At 50.9% G+C, this 25,470-nt stretch overlaps 1 protein-coding gene across 7 annotated transcripts in view; it reads left to right on the top strand.

The window, feature by feature from the left end:
- Positions 1-22,439, top strand: part of MSRA (methionine sulfoxide reductase A) — a 366,455-nt gene extending 344,016 nt beyond the window's left edge. For 3 of the 7 annotated variants that reach the window (XM_061132320.1, XM_061132324.1, XM_061132319.1), the window contains one exon: positions 21,665-22,439. In XM_061132320.1, the coding sequence (XP_060988303.1) occupies positions 21,665-21,829 (165 nt within the window). In that variant the 3' untranslated portion in view covers positions 21,830-22,439. Of the gene's footprint in view, positions 1-8,165; positions 8,791-21,664 lie in introns of those variants that run through there. The other 4 variants (XM_061132326.1, XM_061132322.1, XM_061132325.1 and 1 more) reach the window with 2 other exon arrangements.
- The last annotated feature ends 3,031 nt before the right edge of the window (positions 22,440-25,470 follow it).

Below are 25,470 nucleotides of genomic sequence, written 5' to 3'. Positions count from 1 at the left end.
CCTCACGTCTCTCACTGTCCAGGAAAGAAAGGGACGAGAGAAGAAACCAGCGAGGCCTTCCTGGGACAGGTGGTCTACAGGCGTCCCCCTAGTGTTGAAACAGGCAGGATTGCAGTATGTCCCTGCGGAGATGGGGCTGGTGGTGGTGGAGGAACATAGATCATTACCGTCATCATGGTTGCAGCTAATAAACCACGCTGATAAATCACATATGCATGAAGGTGAAATTCTGCTTCACCCTGATGGTTTGGGGGGGTGGTCCAGAACTTGTCACAAAGGAGGTGATATTTGAGCTGTTTTCAAACAATAAGGTTGACAGTGGGGAGCACAGACTCTCCTGACAGAAGGAGAGTAACATGCAAAGACAGGAGGGATAAAACAGGATATTCTGAGACTTCCCTGGCGGTGCAGTGGCTAAGACTCCATGCTCCCAACTCAGGGGGGCCCAGGCTTGATCTCTGGGCGGAGAACTAGATCTCACATACCGAAACTAAAGATCAGAGAGCCTGTGTGCTACAGCTAAGACCCGGGGCAGATAAATAAATATTTCAACCAAAAACAGGATATTTATGGACAGCAGGGGTCCCAGTGTGACAGGGAGGCCTGGCGTTGCAAAGAGCCGGACACAACTGAGTGACGGAACTGAACTAGGGTTCCCGTGTATCTGAGGCAGTGTGTGTTTGTGTGTGTTTGTGTAGGGTGGAGAGGTGATAGACTGCCTTCCTAGATGGGGCATCTTTGAGGAACTCTGAGCAACAGAGACCACATCAGACTGACCTGTTCCACGATCCCTTCCGAGGAAGTGTTGGGGCTGGGCTGGCTGAGGGGGTCTGGGAACAGGAGATGGTGATGGGTGAAAAGTGATGAGAGAGAGCCTGGATTAAGGCAGCCGTGGCGAGAACAGAAAGAAGGAGATAGATTGAAGGAAAAAAAAAATCAGAGATAAGATGGGGAGGATTGTGACCTGTTCTGTCCGTGTGTGGGGGTAGTGATGATAAACAACGAGGGCATGAGAGCTGGAGCTGGGGCTGACAGAAAGGTTTCCCCTTGTGTGGCTGGTGTTGGAACCGAGGAAGGGGAACCAGGAGTGGGAACAGATGTGGGAGAGCAGAGAGAGAATGATGTTATCTGTGCTGACTTTGAATAGTGCACCTGCTTTTGGGGGGCTGTGGCCCGGAGGCAATAGTGATCTGGTTGGAAGATGTTGGGGCTGGGCCACTGTCAGCCTTTGGGGGCAGCCACGACGCTGCTGGGGCAGCAGAATGGAAAGGGTTCACGACAGTATTGAAAAGGAAGTCTGGACCTTCACACGTTCGCTCAATTGATTTTTGACAAGAGTGTCAAGAACATTCCGTGGGGAAAGGACAGTTTTTTCAACAAGGGGCACTGGGAAAACTGGATATCCGGTCCTGTGACCGAATGTAAGGGCAAAAGAATGAAGTTCCCTCACCCTGCATATAACAGTTAACTCGACATGGATTAAAGACCTAGTATTCAGAGCTAAAGCTATGAAACTCTTTGAAGAAAACAGAGGAAAATCTTCATTGGATCTTTGTCAGTGGATTTAGTGCAGATCTGCATTGGATTGGGCAATAAACTCTTGGCTGTCACAACAAAAACACAGGCAACAAATGAAAAATAAATTGGACTTCACCAAGATTTAAACCTTTCGTGCTTCCAAAGACACAGTGAGCAAAGTGCAAAGCCAACCGGCAGAATGGGAAGGAGACCCTGCCGCAGAGGGTCTCATGGTGGATTGCCAGGCTGTTTTACAAAGGATAGCACAGTGTTACCTTGGGGTGGAATTTGTTACTTTGCTTTGCAGGTTGAGTCAGTAGGGAATTTTCCAGACTTGAGTTTAAGCCCAGAGCTACGTTTTCCGTACCCTGCATGGCCCTGACAGTGGCGGGGTTGGGGGTGAGAGTGTTCCTCCACCCTTTGTTTCTGAGAAGCAGAGAGCCGCCCACACCTTTCATGTCCTTGGCCCCTGAGCCCACGGCTGAAGCTTGTACCTCCCAAGTAACAAGTGGTTTCAAGTATCTGAAAACCGCAAGAGAAAACAGCTTCTGAGCAACCACAAGTCACCAAGTCCCGGCACTCGAGCTGGGGCCCCCCATCCCGCGGGGCTCTGGACTTTGTCCTCCGTACACAGAAATCTGGAGAATCTTGTTTACCAGCCCCCCACAAGTTAGAAGCCACCGATTCAGACGTCTCGGGATTGGATTGAGGATGGCCTTCTGAAGGTGTCAGTGAAGCTTCTGGAAGTTGGAGCGGAAAGAAACACCCACCGGCTGACCAGGGGAAGCAGGTGTGAAGATTCCAGAAGCAGGGTGCCTCGCTGGGTGACGTCCCAGGAGAAAAAGGCCGTGGACCAGCCAACAAGAAGTCCTGCCGTGAGGGGGTGGGACGGCGCCCCACAGGATTCAGCAGGTTGACTGAGCAGCAGCTGCAAGTGACCAGCAGCTAAGACATGTCATTGTTCAGTCGTGTCTGACTCTTTGCAACCCCATGAACTGCAGCACACCGGGCTCCCCTGTCCTTCACCGTCTCCCAGAGTTTGCCCAAGTTCATGTCCATTGAGTCAGTGATGCCATCCAACCATCTCATCCTGTCTCGCCCCCTTCCTCTTTTGCCTTCAATCTTTCCCAGCATCAGGGTCTTTTGCAATGAGTCAGCTAAGACATAACAGACTTAAAGGCATGGTCGGCAGGGGCGTGCATAACTCACTTTGGAAAGCTTTTTGGTGAAAAGTGATCATAGTCAAGGTTTTCATTTCATCTGACTGAAGTTCACTTGGTCCACCTGAAAGAAAACACTTCAGAGGACTCAGCCCCAGACCGTGTGCCCCTCTGATGTTCCAGATGTTCATCCCAGCCCTTGGCTCACTGCAGGCCCCCCCGACATTGAGGGGACATCTCCCTGCCAGCAGGGCCGGGAGAGTGGAGTGTCTCTGCTCCCCCTCACAGGCAGAGAGGCAGAGACCCTCACGAGGGAGTCTCACGCTCACAGCCCCAGGGGAGAGTCGCCCCCCAGAAGTTCTCTCTTCCCAACAGGAATCCTTCCTTCCCTTGGCCCCCATGACAAGCGACAGTCCCACCCGGTGCTGGGGAGGAAGGACGCTGGCGTTCCTTCTGTCCTGCCCGCGCAAGGAAGCGATGAACAGCGCAGGGTGTCATCACACCCCCTCCAAACTGGAATGGGCTTCAAAGCGAGCAGTTGGCGTTTCTGCGGGGACAGGCCGTGCTGCCCGCGATCAGCCGTCGGGGTGGGGCCGCTCCCTGCCCTCACCTCCGATCTGCCGTCTGCAGCTGTTTCCGACAGGTGCTTGGGCTCTCCGCGGCAGATGGTGACCAAAACGGGCCGCTTGGCAGGGCCTACCGCACGCCGTCCTCCACCACACACTGATGTGTGTACAGACACGCATCGGAGCGCAGCTTTGTCCTAAAGGACCGCCTGGGGGTCCAGGTGACGCCAGAGGGCTCATTCCTGGGGACACCCTTGGTCCCTGGGCCCTTCCCCTCCGCCTGAGACCCTCGGTGTTTGGCCACCAGACTGGAAACGGCCCGGGACCGCCCCCAGACACTGCTCTCTCCCTCCTGCACTCGGCAGCCAAGTGACTCGTGGCTGGTGTGTTTGCCCAGCGTTCTGCCTGCTTCCCCAGGGCGCCCCGCGAGGCTTCGGGCTCAGCCTGATGAGACCCACGGAGGCCAGGCTGCAGCGCCCGCATCGCAGGACTTCAGAGCGGAGGCTGCACCCCGAGGTGCTCCTGCTGTCTGTATCCCAGCACACAGTCCTGTGGACATAGGCTGGGGACACCAGGGCGGGGGGTCCCAAATGCACGCGGAGTGTCATCCTTGTGAAACAGCAGGACACGTCTGTGCCCTGGTGCTGGGGACAAGACACACAGCTCACCCTCGGAGGGAGCCAGAGGCAGTGAGCGGCTGGCGCTTCCCAGGGCCCCTCTGCACCTGGGTGGAGAGCCGCCCACTGACACCGTGTCCCGCCACCCCCCAGAGGAGCAGGGCCACCCCCAGCCCGCAGCGTTCCTGCCCATGACCTCCAGGAGCCCCCCGCACTGTGTTTGGGCTGCTCTTTCTAAACAGCTTACCAGCCAAGGCAACCAGATGAGGTGACATCTGGCTTGAGCCCGCTGCCAAGTCACTGCTGCTCCATCCCTGGCAGGAAGGAGGTGAGCTCTTTGTGCCAGATTCTTAAAGAGAGAGAGAGAGAATAAAACTGTGTGTTCCATGCCCCACATTTTTTCTTCTTTTTATACCCTGACACCTCGGCTGTCACTTTTTCTTTCCCTGGTACTTGGACGCCAAGGACCCAATATCCGTTAACTATTTAAAGCGGACTCTTACCACCTGATGGGGATCAAAGCGCTGGAGTAAATGATGTGAATGGGGCTGGCGAGGCGAGATTTAAAGGTGGATTCTGAGGCAAAGGCAGGGTAAAGAATCTGCCTGCCAGTGAAGGAGACACAGGAGATGTGGGTTCAATCCCTGGGTCAGGAAGATCCCCTGGAGGAGGAAATGGCCACCCACTCCAGTATTCTTGCCTGGAGAATCCCATGGACAGAGGAGCCCGGCAGGCTACAGTCCATGGCGTCTCACAGAGTTGGACAGAGCTGAGCGCACATGCGTGCACGCACACACACGTGAGCACACACCTACGCATGACGGCTTGTGAGGGACAGAGGGTGATGGGGCAGCCATCGACAGTGCTTGCCATGGAATGAAGGGCCATGTTCCTTGCCTTTTCACGGGATGGAGGAGAAGCGTTAACAATTTCACTGTATCCCATTCTTTGTGGAGTGACGGGAGCAGCCTGGTGCCTGTGGGCCAGGCTGGAACTGGAAACAAGCCTCATCCGTTTGCATCGGGCAGGGCAGCTCGAGAAAGTCCAGCTGGCGGGCCCAGCACAGTACCGAACAGTCACGGCAGCTTGTCAGCTGTGTGACCTTGGGCGAGTTCCTTCAGCTCTCTGGGCCTCTGTCATCCATCTGGAAAATGAGACATTTTGTGAATGCCCAGCAAACACCTCTACGAAGTGATATCCTCCTTTGTATTTTTAGAGATGAGGACACTGAGGTACAGACAGGATGAGGGGCCTGGCCAGGTCCCGCGGGTAAGTGGGGGTAGCCGGATAGGAAGTGCAGGGACAGAGGCGGGGGTGGCATGGGGGTGCCCGGGGCAGCAAGCTGGAGCTCATCTCAGGAAGGCCAGACAGCAGCCCTGGGCAGCACACCCTGGGTGTGTTGACCCTCTCTCCTCCGCGCTGGCCACTAGATGTTGCATACTTATATTCAAGGCACCCACTTTTCCCTCTTGGCATCAGTTAAGCTGATATCAGACTCCCAAACACGAGGATGTCTTATTTCTTTTCCACATGTGAGCCGTGTCTCCCCTGCTCTGCGCTTGTTCCTTTGATTTTTTTTGCAGCATAGAGGGCTTTCTTTATCCATTTGAAACATCTTGTTTGGACCTACTTTTACGGCCAGCTGAGAACTCCTTGAAATAGATCCAGTTCAAGGAACCAAGGTGGGATTTGTGCTGAGTCCTGCCTTGTCTCATGTGACATTTCCTTTGTGTGGCTGGTGAATGCCGCGGAGCTGTGTATTTCACAAGCTGAGGGTGGACAAACCATCCCCAGCCTTTCACCAGCTCCCCTCAGCTCCAGATCAGGGCGGGGGACAGGCTCGAGGGTCATGGCCTGAGTCAGCAGGCCCGGGGCGGCAGGGGGAGCGGGGGAGAGGGTGAGCTACGGTGACCGTGTGGGCAGAGGTTGGCGCCGGCGCCGCCTGGGAAGCATTGGTGACGACAGGGTCGACTCGTGCCCCGAGGGCACAGTGTCAGGGTTTGCTCGATGAGTGTGATTTGCTGGGAGACGTCAGCTAGCTGACCATGGCGGTGAGAAGTAAAGTTTGGGGAATAGATGGCTGCTTATGTCGGGAATTCAGAGAGAGTGAGCAGGAGAAGATGAACAACGGTGGGAGACAGAAAAGAAAGACTCCAGTTTGGGCTGTGGTCTGTCTGAAGCCCTGGGAGGGTGCGTGGCGGGATTCCATAAGCAAGAGAAGGCTCTGGCTCCCCCAAAGTAGGCGAGTGAGTCGTCCTTGGTCTACACAGCACGGCACCTGGGGTATACGATGGTTTTGTATTTCTGTCAGAATTCTTGCATGCTCCTTGCACTTCTCTTTTATACCTCTTCTGTCTCCTGTGGTGATTGCATTCTGAATCCAGAGCCGATATTGATTCTGGCAGTTTTGCCAAGGATCCCTTAAATCTTTAAGCTACTCTGGCCATGCAGAGATTCCTTGAGTGGATTAATGATTGTTAAAAAAAAAAAAAGAGCCAATAGATATAAAAATTCTTTCTCAATTTATACTGTCTGTTTTCAACATGATGGAAGAAGTTAACTTCCTCTAAAGTATAAATTCTTTGCTCAAACTCATGTTCATTGAGTCAGTGATACCATTCAACCGTCTCATCCTCTGTCACCCCCTTCTCTTGCCTGCAGTCTTTCCCAGCATCAGGATCTTTGTTCAGATGAGTCGGCTCTTCCCCTCAGGTGGCAAAAGTATTAGAGCTTCAGCATCAGTCTTTCCAATGAATATTGGAACTGATTTCCTTCAGGATTGACTGGTTTGATCTCCTTGTTATCCAAGAGACTCTCAAGAGTCTTCTCCAGCACCAAGTTTTTAGATGAAGTTAATTTCTTCCATCATGTTGAAAACAGACAGTATAAATGTTCCACTATGGTATATTGTCAGTGGACCTGAAATACGTTTTAGTTCATAAGAGGGCAGCCACAGTGCATGGTTAAGAGCAGGGACTCAGGAGGGGGGCTGTCTGGGTTTGAATCCTGGTCCCCCCCCCCTTCTCTGTGCTGAGTCCAAGGGGCTGCTCTGAGGATGGCGCATGTAATGCATGCAGGATGGTGCCTTGCACAGTGTAAGGGCTCCAGGCATGCCAGCTCTCAGCTCCTCTTCATCTCTGCCCTGCCCCTTACATCCATATTCTCTTCCTTGCCTGCCAGAAACACAGGATTTTCTGTAGGGTCTTCATAGACTTTCATCAGGATATTTCTTCTTCGAGAAAATCAAAGGGAAAGAGATTACCCCCAAGACCTGTGTCCAGGTTCTCCCCAGGGACACTGCCAGCATCCTGCATGGTGTCCCACAGCTCCGCTCAATGCTCACGTGTGAATGGAGCCCCGGCACTCTGGTGTAGGAAGTCTGGTTCCTTGCCTGCCTCCCAAGGACCGAAAACCTGTGTGACATGTGAAATGTGAAGTCACGCATCAGATGCGTCTGACGAGGAGAGGGTGAAACGAGACTTCAGTTAGGAGGCTCTGGTTTCCCCACCTTCTCGGGCGTAATCCTACCACTTTCCCCAGTGGGACATACCAGGGGCTCCAAAAAGATTATGTTGTTGTTGTTCAATCGCTAAGTTGTGTCTGACTCTTTGCGACCCCATGGACGGCAGCACACTCCCCAAAAGATCGTAGCATCTTCAAAGTAACTCACAGCATATGAGCAGTGCTGCTGGGATGAAATGTGTAACCTCGTCTGTTCCTCAAAGGGAGATCACTTCATCCCCATTTTGCAGAAGAGATGGCCAGGCCCCAAGGTCATGTGATTTGGTTGAGCCAAGAGTAGAATTCAGAGCCCTCTTGTCGGTCTCATCTATATAAAGTGATCTACTTGAGAACCCCTGAGATATTATCAAGAAGTTTTGATACTTGGGGATACAGAGTGCTGCTTTAAATACATAGCCTGTCGTCTCTCCTCCAGGTAACAAGGGCTCAGATCACCTTCACTGGAAAGCGTGTGAGGTGATCTGTGGTGGCATTACCACACTGAAGTTGTGTAATTAGCCTATGTTCCTGCCATCTTCTCTCAAGGGAGCTCCAGTTCTCCCACTGGTTCTAAGCCTTAAAGAAAATTAAAATTATGCTTCGGCAAAGAACACCCACAGGCTGTTTTGGATTCCTTCTTTTTTTTTTAATGGTTCTGTTTCTTTTCTCTCTCCTTCTCTCCCTTCCTTTCTTCTTTTGAAAAAAAAGAAAAACAACCCTGACTGTACTTCATTGCTAAGAAGCTTAAACAGCCTGAATGGAGTCTTCATTAATCCAGACCCCTCCGTCTTATCTCCACTCAGGTGTCGTTCGTTCCTTTGTGATTGTGTTAGCAGCTAGGAGCACTGAAGAGGCAAGGGTCCTCCCACGATGGCAGCTTAGAAGCTGAGATGCCGTTGCCGGAAACGAGGAGACGGCGCTGGCTCATCACGTCCAGCCTCTGGGCTGCACACCGACAGTGTCACAGGGAACAGCCTTTGTGGCCATCTTCCCCTTTACTTGCACTGTGTCAACTTTAAGCCTTAGAGGAAACCAACAAAAGCTTCTTTTCTTTCTTCCTTTAGCATCATCATATATTCTCTGCCATGCGAGGCTGGAAGCAAAAGCATTAAAGTAAAATATGTCTTAAATGCATTTCCTCTTAGAGCTTTTATTTTACTTCATAGTCCTATTTTTAGTTTCCCTTGATAATAAAAAAAAAAAAAAAGCCCAATCATTTCATTCTTAGCCCTAGACAATACAGTGTGAGGTTATACATATTGCAGCCCTGGGGAGAATTTCTGCTTGCAAGCTGGCCAGCCTGTTTGCAGTTGACAGATGTAACCTACTCCAGGGCAGAGAAAGTCTCAAGGGAGGTTTTAATTTCTTAATATTGAAATGAGCACAACTTTTATTGTCTTAATCAGTGAATAAAGAAACAATAAAATTGCTAAGTCTCATTTTTTTTTTAAACTCAATGTAAGAGGATTTTAAGAAATTGCAATTGCTTTTTAAGTTACTGTTGAAAAGTTAATTTTCTCTGTGTTTGAGAGGATTCTTCCAGCGGTTCTGCAGATAGATAGTCATACCACAGTGATGTAAAACATTCTTCTGAGCTTTTGCATGGATGCCACTCCTCAGTAGGGAAAAGGTGTGTGCTAAGGTGTGCAGAGTGAGTGTACTTGTCTTTGAAGAGAACATGACTTGGCTTTCATCACGTTTCATGAGCTGAGGATCCAGGAGTATCCATTTAAAATTGAGGCAGAAATCTTTTAATGCAAACTACATTCTTTCAGAATATATGCTGCTTTTGGTAAGGGGCTCTATAGAGGAATATTTCTGACTATGAATAAAGAAAAGATTTTCTGATGGTAATTAGTAGCTTTTATAAAGTCATAATGAACGTGTTTCAACTGTTTGTCTGAACAAATAATTTTATACCAACAAAGCTGATTTATTACATGCGGTCATTTCTACATGTTTCTTAATTTAATCCAACCTAAGACAAATTTCTTAAAAATGAAGGTTCACCAGTTGCTGGGGCCATATGTGAGTCAGTTGTGGTCCCCTGGGACCTTGTACACTGCCTTCAAAAGGACATAATAAATGTTTCTTGCACTAAATTGAAAAAGAAACTTGCTTCAGGAGCTGTGTGTGTGTGTGTATATATTTATATAGAGAGATGTAGATACCATATGCAAATAAAATGTGAAACAGCACTTTTCAGATAGAGAGCCAAGATGCTCAGTGGGAGCATAGCAGAATTTCAGGGCAGAGGTTGTGCACTTGGAATCGAAACTCAATTTTGGAATATATAAAGAATCCTCAAAACTCAACAACAGGAACAAATAAATCAGTTTAAAAAATGGGTGAAAGATTGGAACAGACACTTCACCACAGAAGATACACAGAAGGCAGATAAGAACATTAAAATATGCTTAATGTTATTGGTCATTAGGGAAATGCCAATTACAACTGCACTGGAAGACTGCTACCCACCAGTCAGAATGGCTAAATTAAAAAATAATGGCAGTACCAGGGGCTGACAAGATGCGGAGCAGTAGGACCTCGCGAACATTGCTGGTGGGAATGCAGAGTGGTACGACCAGTCTGGAAAACGCTTTGGGACTTTCTCATCAAGTTCAATGTACACTTGCCACATGACCCAGCAGTCCCGCCCACTCACAGGTTTTTACAATACCTAAGAGAATGCAGACTTATGTTAATACAAAACTTACGCTCGAATGTTTGGAGCAGCATTATTTATGATAGCCCCGAACTGAAAACAACCCAGATGTCCGTCAGTTGTTGAATGGATGGCCAGACCGTGGTGTGTCTACATCTGAGAATGGCCTGCTCATTCACCTCTGGCCAACCTCAAAGCTCTGCAAGAGGAGAGAGAGAGAAAAAAGGCAGAACTTAAAACCGCTGTCATGTTGAAGCTGTGTTTGCTCCAACACACACGCAAGGCCAAAGGGTAGACGTCTCATCGCTTCCCAACCTGTAAGGAACGCTGTGCCCAGTCATTAAAGTCTGAGAGGTCAGTGAGCAGCAGCAGCAGCAACAAACCCAGAGCGAGGGTCATCTGGTTTTCAGTTACCACCATACTGATGTAAATGGCTAGTTTTCAGGAAAAGATATGGGACAAAAAAACATGGAAGACTCACTAGACGAAGACTTTAAATTCGCTGTTATGAATATGCTCAAAGGCCTGAGGAAACCATGACATGAAAGGAGGACTTCCCTGGTGGCTCAGTGGTAAAGAATCCGCCTGCCAATGCAGAAGACATGGGTTCAATTCCTGACCCAGGAAGATCCCGCATACCTCGGAGCCAAGCCTGGGTGCCACAGCCACGGAGCCTGTGCGCAAGAGAAACCACCGCAGTGAGAAGCCTGCACATCACTGCCAGAGAACAGCCCCCTGCTCACTGCAACTAGGGAAAAGTCCACACAGCAATGAAGATCCAGCACAGCCACAACTAAATAAACATAATTTGAGAAAAAAAAGATGAAAGGAAAATATAAGACCAGTGCTCACCAAATAAAGAATATTAACAAGGAGATAGAAATTATATTGAAAAGAGAACTAAATAGAAATTTAGAGGTATGATAAGCAGAAAAAGAAATCACTAAAGGGGTTGAGTTGGCAGAAGAGAGAATGAACAAATGAAGCTAAGTTAATTGGAACTGTCCAGTGTGAAGAACAGAATTGAAAAATATTGGTCATGGTTGCACAGCTCTGAGACTATGCTAAAAACCACTGAGATGTCAACTTCAAAATGAAAAAAAGGAAGCACAGTTTAGAAAAGGCTCGGGAACACACGATTTAAAGACAGACTGGAGGATAATCTCCTAGTTAAATCCTCTTGCTTTACAGTTGGGGAAACAGAGGCCCAGGCGGGTGAAACAAGCTGCCCAGCGCTTGCGGTGTAATTGACACAAATTTCTTTATACATTTTACAATTCTAGTGACCAGCCAGCCCAGCTGACCCTAGACTTTTCTATTTAACACTGACTACCCCACAGTCTGAGGAGCCCCTGGTTGGTTGGTTAGTTAGTTGCTAAGTTGTATCCAGCTCTTTGCGACCCCATGGACTGTAGCCTGCCAGGCTCCTCTGTCCATGGGATTCTCCAGACAAGAGTACTGGAGTGGGTTGCCATTTCCTTCTCCTGGGGATCTTCCCGACCCAGGGATGGAACCCACGTCTCCTGCATTGACAGGTGGCTTCTTTACCACTGGGTCTCAGGGAAGCCCAGAGACCCCTGGGCCTGGACAAATCAGGGTGGTTGGCTGCACTGTCTGCAGTGCACACTGGGATGAATATTCTTTCTTCTCACTCTGAATCCCTGAAGCTCATACATAAATGAGAAATGGTGGTGTGCAGAAAAGTCCCTCTGCTTTGCTGAACTCAATGTTCTAAACTTAAGCAGCTGGCATTTTGCTTTAAGTTCTTTTCTATTCAACCTTTCAGAATGAAGGATTTTTTCCTTTTAATGAAATTTGCATTTCATCCACAAGGTAAAAGCCAGTGTCCTTGACTTCCTTGAAAAGTGACAAGTGGATGCTTTTGTAAACCAAACACTAAGGATATAACAAAAACAGAGGTTGTCGTTAATTGAGTCCAGATATGAAAAAGCAGATGATAACCCTTAGAGATATATTCAGGGGAGAGAGAGAGGGAGTCAGAGAAGAGACAGAAAGAAGAGGGAGAGAGATCCATTTCCTGTAAAATGAAAAGCCATGAAAGGAAAACTCATATAGGAAAAGTCACTTGAATTCCTTTTTGAACCCAGCAGATTCAAAAGGAAAGAGAAACCAGCAGTCCTTGAATGTGTGATTGATGTCAGTGACCTCACAGGTGAAAGAGGAGAGTGAAAAAAGCTGGCTTAAAACTCAGTATTCAAAAAACTAAGATCATGGCATCTGGTCCCATCACTTCATGGCAAGCAGGGGGAGAAACAATGGAAACAGTGACAGACTTTATTTTCTTGGGCTCCAAAATCATTGCAGATGGTGACTGCAGCCATGAAATTAAGAGATGCTTGCTGCTTGGAAGAAAAACTATGACAAACCTAGATAGCATATTAAAAAGCAGAGACATCGTTTTGCTGACAAAGGTTTATATAATCAAAGCTATGGTTTTTCCAGTAGTCATGTACTGATGTGAGAGTTGGACCATAAAGGCAGCTGAACGCTGAAGAATTGATGCTTTTGAACTGTGGTGCTGGAGAAGACTCTTGAGAGTCCCTTGGACTGCAAGGAGATCCACCCAGTCCATCCTAAAGGAAATCAACCCTGAATATTCATTGAAAGGACTGATGTTGAAGCTGAAGCTTCAATCCTTTGGCCACCTGATGCAAAGAGCCTACTCATCAGAAAAGACTCTATTGCTGGGAAAGATTGAAGGCAAGAGAAGAGGGTGACAGAGGATGAGATGGTTAGATGGCATCACCGACTCAATGGACATGAATTTGAGCAGACTCTGGGAGTTGGTGAAGGACAGGGAAGCCTGATGTGCTGCAGTCCTTGGGGTCTCAAAGAGTCGGACATAACTGAGCGAGTGAACAGCAACCTCATGGGTGGAGGAGGCAGTGCAGAAACCAGAGCCGGTGGGCGGGGGCAAATTTCAGCTGCATGGCTCTGGGCCGCTCCCTGGGGTTGCAGCCTGACCACTCAACTCAGCCTTCCCTTTCCCTGCCAGGGCTGCACCCAGGTCAACCTGCTATGTGGCTCCTCCTTTCAATGCACAAAGCAAAGAAGGAAGGAGCCAGGAAATGGTGCTTGGAACTTGTGAGGTGCAGGGAGGCGAAGGAGGACAACGAGTGGGGGAAAAGCTCAGTCTGCCTTGAAGCCGTGGCTGCAGCCAGGCAGGTGAACCTGAGAACTCCGGCAGCTTTGCCTGGGCTCGGGCGAGTGCCTTCATCCTGCAGGGCGTCCCTGCGTGTCTCTGTGGCCACAGGGCCGTGGGTGGACAGAGTATGTGGCTGGGTTACCTGAAACGGGAGCTAGCGAAGAAAAGTAGACCAGAAACTCGGTGGCTCTGAAGGTCTCTTTCTCTGTCTGCTCTTTTAAAAGACAGTTTTAGAAAATATTTATTCATTTAATTGACTGTGTGGGGTCTTAGTTGCAGCATGTGGGATCTTTAATTGCAGCATACGTGATCTAGTTCCCTGACCAGGGGTTGAGCCTGGGCCCCTGCATTGGAAGAGCAGAGTCGTAGCCACTGGACCACCAGGGGCATTCCCCCCACCCCCACCCCCCAGTCTGCTTTTGTCTCTTCCTGCGGTTCAGCTGAGTCCCGTTCCGATTCCTCCCACCCCATCTAGGCCCTCCAGCGCCCTTCACAGAAGCTTTGTGACCCCTCCCTCCATGCACCTCCACTCCTTCAGGAACCCTTTCGCAGTGGGTTGGTTTGGCCCTCCTCAGCGGCCACAGTAGACTCTGCACCTCTGGTATTCCAGCACGTCCTTCCCTCTGTCTTCACACGCATGTATGATCCATCCCTTCTAGCAGAACCCTGACCTCTCAATGGTGAATGGTGGTCCTCTGCACTCCCGAGCCTGTGGGCATGGCTTCCATCTTGTCACCATGAGGGGCGTTAACCATTGCTCCGCACCCCCAGGCCATCCCATCCTCGTCCCTGTCTAAACCATAAACTCCTTGAACTCAGGGAACTTTTCCGCCTCAGTCCTGCCTCACCAGCATCTACTACGTACATAGAGGGCACTTCAAGTGTCATTGCTCCCGTGCCTGTCATGATTCCCGCCCTAGAGATCGTCTTGTTCACCTCTCTGTTCCCAGTGTCTAGCGCAGGCCACCACACCACGATCGCTGAAATTAGTTTATTAAATGAAATTGGAGAGTTTCAAAAACTTTGTTTGCCGGAAAGTCACACGATGTGCTTGCGTGTCTGTCTTCCTGGATCTTTCAGCCTCACACCCCAAACCAGGGAAGACCAGGGTCCGTGATAGAGGAAATGAAATATTCTGTGGAGACTCTGCTCCCGGTGGTCACTGCCCTCACACCAGGGCCAGCTGCAGCAGTGCTGGCTGCCGTGGCGGAGTGAAAGTCAAACTGTTAGTCGCTCAGTTGTGTCCGACTCTTTGGGACCACATGGACTGTAGCTCGCCAGGCTCCACCATCCATGGGATTCTCCAGGCAAGGACACTGGAGTGGGTTGCCACGCCCTCTAGCTCACGCCGCGGTGCTGGAGGGCTTGTGCCCACAAATGCCAAGGGTCCCTTCCACTTGCACCCTAGTGATCGGAGCAAGTCACATGGGCGACTCGGCATCAGGAGTGACATTGGTGACCATGTTCACAGTCTGCCAAGCTTATCCTCTAGAGTAGATGTTTTCAAGTCTATGCAGGTGGATCAGCTGGAGAGGATTTTAAGACACAGATCCTGATTCAGTAGATCTGGGGAGGCGGCCGGATTTTGCACTTCTCACCATTGTCGACATTGTGAGGGCCAAGGGGAAAGCTTTGACTCCTTCCTGGCTAAACTGAACTCGTTCCCTACACCCACCTCCGCAGATACTTGGTTTGTGTCGCAAACCAAGAGAAACCTCCTTGCCAGTTAGAAGACACTCGCGGTTCACCTCGAGGGTGAGGGGGGCAGAGAGGACTAGATAACCAAACCGCAAACAGTGCGACCCAGCGGCAAAGTCTGGAGGAGAGAGCACAGAGATGGCGCAGCTGTTCTAAGAAGCCAGAGTCCTTGCATCCAGAGGCCACCACTTGCATACGCCGGTTTGGCACATGGACCGAATTAGATCTAACTGTGTCACCTCTCGGTCTCCTGTGACTCCCCTAGTTTCCCGGAGCCGGGAAGGGTCAGGGCAGCTCTGGCCGGGTCTCGTGAAGGCTTCAGCCCCGTGGAGCATCCTCCCTGTCCGTGGCGCGTCGTTGCTCTCCCAGGATCTTCCCCTCGCCCTTGCGAGTGCTGACGGTCACTGACTGATGGGGGCGTCCGTGCTTCCGGGACCTAGAGCCCCGTCACTCCAGGGCCCTCTCTGATGTTGGAGGCGGTCGGCCTGTCCGCGCCTCCTTGGGGATGAAGCTGAACCACTGCGGGCAAAGGCACAGCTGCTCCCCCCGCGCACCAGCACTTGTGCGGCGCTGAGCCGCAAACACGCGTGCCTCCGCTCAGTTCAGAAGAGACGGTGTTTTTCTTCATGGTGGTTTTATTTAAAAGCCGTGCCAGTCACTTTATATCCTTCCCCCCACCCCCACCCCGGCCAAGTTTTCATTGATGGCAATCCGGCCAGCCCAAAGCTGCTGGTGGACTAAAACTGCTGACTTGGGCATTGGCATTGACCGAGCTTGTTAAACGGGCATGGTGTGTATGCACGCACGTGTATGCAGGATGAAAACAGCACAGGAGTCGATGGAATGAGATCTGGAAGAAGCTGAAGGGCTCTCCGTTCAGGAAAGGAAAGTAGGAACCAAGGAGGGGCTGTGCCTGTACATGCTCCTTGCCGCCACTAGAGGGCGGAGTTCAGGCCGACCTCTGCGTCTCTCGGTCCCGCCCAGAGCCTTTTTCTCTATCTAAGGCAGAGCTGATTGACCTTAGGCAGCAGTCTCTGGTTGATTTGTTAAAAGTCAGCCCCTAATTTCCTGTGAGCTCAGTATCAAAAACTGGATTTCACTTCTAGGACACTAATCTGTTCCCATGAAAATATCTTTCGAAAGTGATCATAACATGAGACACACTTACATGTTCCAAATAATTACATCAAAACCGAACACATGGCTGAATTCCTCTGGTGGGTGGAGGAGGTGGGGTTTCCTTGGATCAGGCTTTCTGAGGCTTTAAAACATGCATCTGATGAGGTTTGAACTGCAGGTACCTTCTTTCCTTCCTGGGGACTTTGTCACTGGCAACAGAGCCATTTCTCACTGGGTCTTTAAACTGTGATTGAAATTAAGATACACCTAAAAATGGTAAAGATGGAGAACTTGAAGTTATGTGGATTTTACCACAATTTTAAAAAAAATAAGTGAGATGACCAAGAAATATGTTGCATGTTTTTGAGTTTCAGGGATGTGAAAAGGGTGGATGGCATCACCGACTCGATGGACATGAGTTTGAGTAAACTCCAGGAGTTGGTGATGGACAGGGAGGCCTGGCGTGCTGCGATTCATGGGGTCCCAAAGAGTCGGACACGACGGAGCGACTGAACTGACAGACTGACTGAAAAGGATGGGGAGGATGTGATCCAAGTATGGGCCCCTAGGTCTCATTTGGAGATTTAAAAATAACTCCTAAGGGTTTGGGAGTAGCACCTTCATCTGGCTGAGGTGTTCTTGCAGCAGTGCTGGAAATAGGAAACAGGTTCTCATCTGAATCTGTTCTTATCTGAACCAACCCTGAATACTCTTTGAAAGGAGTATTCCAAAATACTGAAGCTGAAGCTACAATACTTTGGCCCCCTGGTTCAAACAGCTGGCTCACTGGAAAATACCCTGATGGTGGGAAGGATTGAGAGGAGGAGGAGAGGGGGAGATAGAAAATGAGATGGTTGGATGGCATCACTGATTCAATGGACACGAACTTGGGCAAACTCCGGGAGATGGCTAGGGACAGGGAAGCCTGGCGTGCAGCAGTCCATGGAATCGCGAAGAGTCAGACACAACTTGCTGACTCAACAACAGGTTCTCATATCAGAGCTCAGCTGTGAGTGGCTGTGGACAGGCCTCCTCTTTCCCTGGGCTTTACTGTCCTCCACTGAGAAATAATAGAAATGATTGTTTCCTCTTCGGGGACTGGAGTGTGTGGAGAAGCCCTTTGGAGACACCGGATGCAGGGCTCGGGACGGAGGCCGCTTCTCGCCGCGGTTTCTGTCCTCAGCAGGCCCCGCCTGTAGGTGCTCCGCAGCGCTTGCACTGCCGCGGCCTCCAGGAAGGCCTCCAGGGTGGCGTCAGAGCCTGTCTTTCCCTCACAGTAGGCCGAGTAGCCCCAGACGCTGGGAGAATCAGAGCTGACAGTGAGCTTGTTAGCAGGCTGCAGAAGCAGAGTGGTCTTGTGTTCACTCATTTTGTTAAAAGAAAGGCTTCCTGCCGGCAGCACGGGAAAGATAGGTCGGGCCAGGACACTCCCACTGGCAGAACATCTGTAAGGGAACGCCCGGCTGCCTCCTCTGCAGGCCGGGGCGGGAGCCGCCCGCGGGGGGCAGAGAGCTCCGCCCCAGGTCTGTGAGCACCCCAGACCCCAGCCTCTCTTAGGGCGTGCGTGGGAGGGAGTGGAGGTGGGGGCCTGCCTGCCGAGGGCAAGATGGTGGGCTCCTTGCCCCCAGGCTGGGCGTTGATGGAAAGTGGGCCAGGCCTGCCAGGAAGTCAGCAAGTGCCAGGGTGCAGGGTGCATCTGTGCCTGACCTTGGATGCTCATCAGAGCACACTGACTATGCTCTCGGGTGCGTGTGTGTGTCTGTCTGTGTGTCCGGGTGTTGGTGTGTGTCTGTGTGCATGCATGCCTCTCCAGTGTGTGTCCGTGTGTGTGCACATGTGTGTGTGTGTGCACCCCTCCAGTGTGTGTCCGTGTGTGTGCACATGTGTGTGTGTTCGTGCGTGTGTGTGTGTGTGCGCGCCCCTCAGAGGAGGCAGGCCCTGGGAGGGGCTGGGGGCAGTGACTTGCTCTTGTTAAGGATGCAGCCGAGGAAGCAGAGGGCCAGGGCTCTGGGAAGGAGGGCGAACAGGGGCGAGGCGGGGTTTCTCGTTTCTCTGCTTGCTCTGTCTTTCCCTCCAGTATCTTTTGCGCAGTTTTGTCCTCACGCCCCAGTTTCGGATGGAGGTTGAGGATAGCCCTGTGCTAAGTGAGGCTCCAGCGTAGAGGCCGCTGGCCCAGTGCACGGGGGTGACCTGCACCGCAGAGCAGACGGGGCCAGGATGTCCGAGTCTAACGAGAAGTGCAGGAGGGCAGCATGCGGTTCTGTCTCCGGTGGGTTTTCATCGCCATTTATTCCCAGGTTCTCCTCGCAAAGGAGAGTGTGGTGTCTGCCACCTTGTGGCGGAGCTTGGTACTGCCGGCCCCTCCCCACACCTCCTCCCTGCGGCTCCTGAAGGCCTCTGCCCTCTGGGTGGTGGTGGATAGGGGTCGCTCAGAGCCTGGGCCATAGCGCTCATTGCGGCCGGCTCCGCGCCTTTGGGAAAAGAAGCTTCTGGAGAAGGCGGCTGTGAGCTCCAGGGCCTTATGAAGGTTGTCCTTGTTTGTAACAGGAGGGTGGCCGTTTGTGAGGGAAAGGGGTCCGCGCCCGGCGGGTGGTGAGTGAGGAGGTGACCCACAGAGAGGATGAGCCAGGATGGGGAGTGAGCGGGGACAGCCCGGGGCTGAGATCTGAGGATCTCAGAGCAAGCCGACTCTCATCCAGAGCGGTCCATCGTGGCCTCGGCGGGGAAAGGTGCCAGGTCAGAATTTAAGGTCACCTCGGCACACGGGGACTCGTGTCGGAGCTTAGGACCTCCTGAGTGGGGACCAGGCTCCCCGCATCAAAATCGGGCCATTGTAGCTGAGCTTCAGACTGCCGAGGGCGTGAACTCTGCTCGTAAGTCTGGGACCCTCAGAGTCCAGCCTTTGATTTGGTACTTGGCTCCGGCTACAAGAGACAGGACATTAGTATCAATGCTTGAAGTCAGTCCGAGAAGCTCTCTGGTTCTCTGAACCTGGGCCAGGCCCGTCAGGTCCCAGCCCCACATGGTTCTCTCTCACAAGCTCTTCAGTGGCGCCGGAGCACAGCACGCGCCCCGTACCCCAGAGTGTTTTCTGGCCACAGCCACCTCATGATGCAAAGCCAGCCGCCCGTCAGTGGTCCTTCGCAGGCAAACCTCCGTGACATGGAGGTAAACGCCTGGCACCACACGCGGGTGGGCACCGCTGTGCTCTGCACTCACGACGAGGCCGCTCTTGACTCGAAGTCTGACCAGGATGGTTGACCAGCGCCCTGGTCTTGATGCGCCGGGAGGTTTTGGTTCCTGCAAAGTGTTCTGGCACCAAAGGCCATGTTCACTGGCTGGGGTTCATCACAGAAACAGAACATGTTCGAGATGTGTTAAGGGGGGTGGCTTTCCGAACAGAATTTGGTGCCTCCAGAATGATCTGAAAGGCTGTTGGAGTGAAGGTCAGGGAACAGTACCTCTGGATCTGGGGATGCCAAAAAGTGACAGAAATTGCTAGAATCACTGTGATGACTGTAATTGTCCTCAGCACAAGAGCCCATGGTTCTCAGGAGGAGCTGACGGAGCCCCAGGTCTGCTCTGTGCCCATCCTCACCGCTATACCTGGCAGATGGTGGCTTCTCCTTGGATTTACCTGCCAGGGGTCATGTGCACATCTCCCATTGGTGGGATCTAGACTGGGGCCGCTGGCGGTCGGATCTGGGAAATGCAGTTCCCGACTTGCAGCCACAGCGTGCCTGGTGGCTCAGGTGGTGAAGAATCTGTATGTTAATACAGGAGGCCGGAGTTCAATTCCTGGGTTGGAAAGATCCCTGGAGAAGGGAATGGCTACCCACTCCAGTATTCTTGCCTGGAGGATCCCATGGACAGAGGAGCCTGGCGGGCTATTGTCCATAGGGTCACCAAGAGTCGGACAAGACTGAGCGACTAACAGTTTCACTTTCAACTTGCAGCCTGTGCAATAGCAGGGCACGCTGATGACACAGGGGCCAGAGCGCAGTGCTGGACACGCACCTAAATACCGGCAATAATAATAGGTACACCCTTCAGATGGCAGTTGTGAAGCTGAACTTAACACAGAGTGTGGCATGTAGTAAACCCTCGATAATTGCTTGTTTACAAAAGATTGTCCCAAAGTCAGAATGGCTCCCCATTCTCCATTCTAACCCTTGTAAGAAAACTGCCTGCCTCTGAGCTGCGGGGTCCAAACCGCAAGCCTTGGTGAGGCACCTTCCATTACCTCCTGCACCTGCCCGGCATCAGATCCTCTGTTGGCCTCATTCTGGCTCAGAGGACTGGCAGGAGATACAGCAGAAAGGTGAAGGCTCTCAGGGAAGAATGCATCAGTGACTCATGAGTGCTTGCTAAGTCGCTTCAGTTGTGCCCAACTCTGGGCGACCCTATGGACCATAACCTGCCAGGCTCCTCTGTCCATGGGATTCTCCAGGCAAGAACACTGGAGTGGGTTGCCATGCCCTCCTCCAGGGGATCTTCCCAACCCAGGGGCCGAACCTGCATCTCCTGCATTGCAGGCGGATTCTTTACCATCTGAGCCATCAGGAAAGCCCTTCAGTGACTCATGCCAAAAATTAAATTGGATTTCCTGTGCTGGGCCAATTCAACAACTTCATCTTAAATGGACCAACAACAGTCAGAGCCTGATCTCTTTCCTCCTAAAGACACAAGCTGGAATTCTGCCTCACACCCCGGTCCAAAATGGAATGTGTGAACCCAGGTCGCGTCTCTGTGGCCTTGAGCTCAGAGACCCCGAGCAGCCTGTACCAAGAAAGAACTAGGGCACAGCTGAAATCCAGAAGGGAGAGGAAACAGGCGGAGATCCACGGGGAACAATGTCTATTTCTTAATCCGTCTCCTGCCCCAAATAGCTGGGCTCTCCTCCCCCACTGGTGTTTACTGTGTCCCTCTCCCTGGCAGCAGGTGCCACCAGGCCTTAAACTGGGTCACAGAGGGCGGCGAGGAGCCGACCAGGCCCTCAGGCCACATCCTCCCCTGACTTCACTCCCCAGGCTCCAGACTGGAGGGGCAGAGCCCAGACTCCAGGTGGCCCCTGCCCTCCAGGGCGTCCCGGCGGGGCCCCGGCTGCCCAGAACCACAACCAGCGAGGGGGGCATGCTCTGTCCATCCTGTGCGGGGGCAGAGGGGCCACACTGCCTTCCCACTGCAGCCGCAGTGAGTCCCCTGAGGGACCCCTCCTTCCCAGGGCAGCCAGAGGGCCCACACAAGGGCTCCCGACACCCTGGGGGCAGAGCTAGTGTAGAGGATAGAGTGTAAATTGCAGAATCAGAAAACAAACAAATTAAACCTCAGATTTGAAACCCCAGGCCCCCGAGCACAGGGAGGGAGATGCTTGCTCAGGATAACCCAGCAGCGGGGAAGTGGCCGAGCGCAGGCCCCAAGCACCGCTGCTCACCCGCTCTGGCCTGCGGCCACGTGTCTGCCCCTCCCGTCCGACCCCGCCCCTCCCGGCCGACCCCGCCCCTCCCGGCCGACCCCGCCCCTCCCGGCCGACCCCGCCCCTTCCGTCCCGACCCCGCCCCTCCGGGCCGACCCCGCCCCTCCCGTCCGACCCCGCCCCTCCTCCTTCCCAGGATCCCTGGCTTCTGGTACTGATGGCGCCTTTCTCTCCACAGGTTCTGTCGGAGCATGGTTTCGGCCTGATCACCACAGACATCCGGGAGGGACAGACCTTTTACTACGCGGAGGATTACCACCAGCAGTACCTGAGCAAGAACCCCGACGGGTACTGCGGCCTCGGGGGCACCGGAGTGTCCTGTCCCCTGGGTATTAAAAAGTAATTTCTCCCCACGTGGTCAGCCCTCGAGGTCACAGCCAAAATGCTTCCAACAAATCGGGGAGTTCTTTTGTAGTTCACGCCAGGAGCTTTTTGAAGTGCACAAAGGCATTCATAAAAATCTGGTTTATTAAGGGGTAATTTACATGAAGTGCCATGGCAAGATGATAACATGTAATTTATCTTCTAAAAAGTTATGGCGGGAGGAGCCCGTGTTGAAAATTTTTGGATCATTTGATGTCTGAATGAGGATAATGAATAATCAGTGTTCACCTTTTTTGTGCTTGGGTGCCTGCCCTGGACGTCAGGGAACTAAGCTGGGAGAATATGTGTTGGGGGGCAGAGGTCAGGGCTTCCGTCACCGCAGCCGGCCCCCTCAAAAGCCTTCCTGCCCTTCAGTGCCTTAAAATTTGCAGACGTTTATAGCCTCAATGAATCATTCACTGAAATACTTTGCTCAACTTATCCTATACACGTATAAGCGGCTTTCTCTCTCTTTTTCGGCCTCTTCATGGCAGGGGAAAGCTGTGAGTTAGCTTGATAAATTTTAACGCTTTGCTCACAGCTATGGCATATGCTTATTCTAATAAAGGTCTACAATCTGCTAATACAAACTGATGTCTCATCTGTCTTTTACTTGTTTAGGTAGGATACTTCTAAGTATTATAAAAAATTTTAGAGCTCTCAAAGGCTAAGAATCATTTTCCCCCAAATGGGAAATCTGATTGCAATCTTTAGAAAACATGTACAGCTCTAGGTCCTTGCAACTTTAGTAATAATAGCTGTTTTCCATCCACCTATTATAGTCATCACATCAGGGGCTATTCCAGGTAGAGAATACACACATGGAATCTCTGCCCTTAAGAGTCTTTGTATTGAGGACAAGGGGTGGAGAACATATGCAATAAACAGGTAAACCCGTGAATAAGTAAGATAATTTCTGGTCCTCACAAATGATGGGGAGATGGCAAATCAGATAAGCTAGCAAGTTGGGCCTGGGGGCTGTGGAGCTGTGTTTAGAGCTGTTTTAGCTGGGCGGGTCAGGGGAGGTGGTGCAATGTAAGTTGAGGACTGAATACTCTGAATGATGCAAAGGAGAAATGAACACACAGGTTGGGACAGAGAACGGCATTCTGGGGTCAGGAGGTGAGTGAAGAAATATAACACGGTTCCCCTTGGACAGACCCTGTTTCTTTCTCTTGGAATTTGGCTGTACCCTAAATGCATCAAGAATGCCTATGTAGAGTGGGTATCCCTAATCACTCTCAGCATCCCCACTGTGGCTGCTTGAAGGAAAAGCTTTCCAGACAGACCAGGAAGTATACATGGCCCAAGGCAGGGGGAAATTTGTGGTGTTTGAGAACGAAGAAGCCATTGGGGCTGGAATGGTTGTGAACAAGGATGGTATTAGGGAGAAGTGTCCCAGAGAGCTAGGAAGAGCCAGACCACGCTGAGTCTTCTAAAGACATGTTAATAAGATTAAAAAATTGTATTCTAATTTGTCCTTGCCCCACCCCCTTTCCCCTTTGGTAACCATAAATTTGTTTTCTATGTCTTCGAGTCTGTTTCTGTTTTGTAAATAAGTTCATTTAGATTCCACATACCAGTGATATCATATGGTGTTTATCCTTCTCTTTCTGATTTACTTCACTTAGTACGATAATCTACAGGTCCATCCATGTTGCTGCAAATAACTATTTCATTCTTTTTTGTGGCTGAGTGATATTCTGTTGTGTATATATGTACCAGATCTTTGTATCTGTTCACCTGCCAGTGGACATTTAGGTGGCTTCCATGTCTTGGCTGTTGTAAATAGTGCTGTTATAGACATGCAAGTGCATATATCTTTTTAAATTTAGAGATCTCTCCAGATATGTGCCCAGGAGTGGGATTACTGGGTCATATGGTAACTCTATTTTTAATTTTTTTAAGGAACTTCCATAATATTCTCCATAGTGGCTTCACCAATTTAATTCCAACAATGTGGGAGAGTTCCCTTTTCTCCACACCCTCTCCAGCATTTGTTATTTGTAGACATTTTAATAATGGCCATTCTGACTGGTTAAAACCAATTCCTCGTAGTTTTGATTTGCATTTCTCTACTAATGAGTGATGTTGAACATCTTTTCGTGTGCCTGTTGGCCATCTGTATGTCATCTTTGAAGAAATATCTATTTAGGTCTTCTACCTATGATTGGACCGACAAGGGCTTAATTTCCAAACAGCTCATGAAACTCAGTAACAAAAAAGCAAACAACCCAATGAGCTGTGTGTTTCTTTCCCACCTCATCTCTAGGACGTGTCTATGTCAGTGATGTGCTGATCCTGAATCTCAGCATTGTTACACATGGGCTCTGAGAGCCAGAAGCAGCATTTACTGGGGCTCTGAGCCAAGTGGAGACAAAGGAAGGTAAAGAGCAGGGACCTTTCTGGAGACCAAGTCCGTAGGTCTCAGGGATGAGCTACGAGCAAAGGAAGCACGGAGTTGAAATGTTTCTCCATGCAGGAGCAAAAGAAATGGAAAATGAAAGCAGCTGTAGAAGAGACCTGATTGTGAGAGGGAAGAAGAACAGGCTTTCTATTTCAGAGCTCCTTGGACCACTCCCCGTGGAAAGATGTTCCATCCAAACTCTTGGAGAGGGCTCAAGGTCAAGTCGGTAATCTGCCTCCAGCTCCCAGGGGAGCCACAGGCCTCTGAGTGGGTCCTGGTTGTATTTTAAGCACTGCTGTAGGTAGACGAAAGTTTCTCAGTTGTGTCTGACTCTTTGCAAACCTATGGCCTATACAGTCCATGAAATTCTCCAGGCCATAATACTGGAGTGGGTAGCCTTTCCCTTCTCCAGAGGATCTTCCCAACCCAGGGATTGAACCCAGTTCTCCCGCATTGCAGGCGGATTCTTTACCAGCTGAGCCACAAGGGAAGCAACCCACTCCAGTACTCTTGCCTGGAAAACCCCATGGACGGAGGAGCGTGGTAGGCCCATGGGGTTGCAAAGAGTTGGACATGACTGAGCAGCCACTTCACATAGGTAGATGATTGGGGCTTCCCAGGTGGTGCAAAGAATCCCCCTGCCAATGTAGGAGATGCAAGGGACGCAAGTTTGATCCCTGGGTCAGGAAGATCCCCTGGAGGAGGAAATGGCAACCGGCTCCCATATTCTTGCCTGGAAAATTCCATGGAGAGAGGAGCCTGGTGGGCTACAGTCCATGGGGTCACAAAGAGCCAGACACTACTGAGCATCTGAGCATAAACACACACATATAGGTATATGATTATTTCAGGCATGGCTAATTGTATCAGAATCCCTCCTTGCAACTTACAACCCACCCTTGAACTTACTTCAAAGGCTGAGAAGGACACTTGGTTTTGAGCCAATGCAGTGTTTAATCATGGGGATAATAGAAACATCAGAAAATACAGTACCAAGATGGCCCAGGGTGATAGAAGCAAACTGTACCCAGAGTCTGGCTCATGCTTGTAGGGCCTTTTTGACAGCTTGGTCTTCATCTCAATCCATGACAGGTAACTAGACACCTGTGTGTACACTCCAGGATGTTTCTTCTGGCCACAGCCCACTCCCCAGCTGACAATGCCCAGTTGGTACCATTTGCTTTTCCTGTTTTTTTTCTGGCAAACCAGAGGCC

Source organism: Dama dama, chromosome 29, assembly GCF_033118175.1.
Source record: "Dama dama isolate Ldn47 chromosome 29, ASM3311817v1, whole genome shotgun sequence".
In the NCBI taxonomy this organism is placed as follows: Eukaryota; Metazoa; Chordata; class Mammalia; order Artiodactyla; family Cervidae; genus Dama; species Dama dama.
The sequence above is the reverse complement of the archived record's forward strand: the minus strand, read 5'-3'. Positions and strand labels throughout refer to the sequence as shown.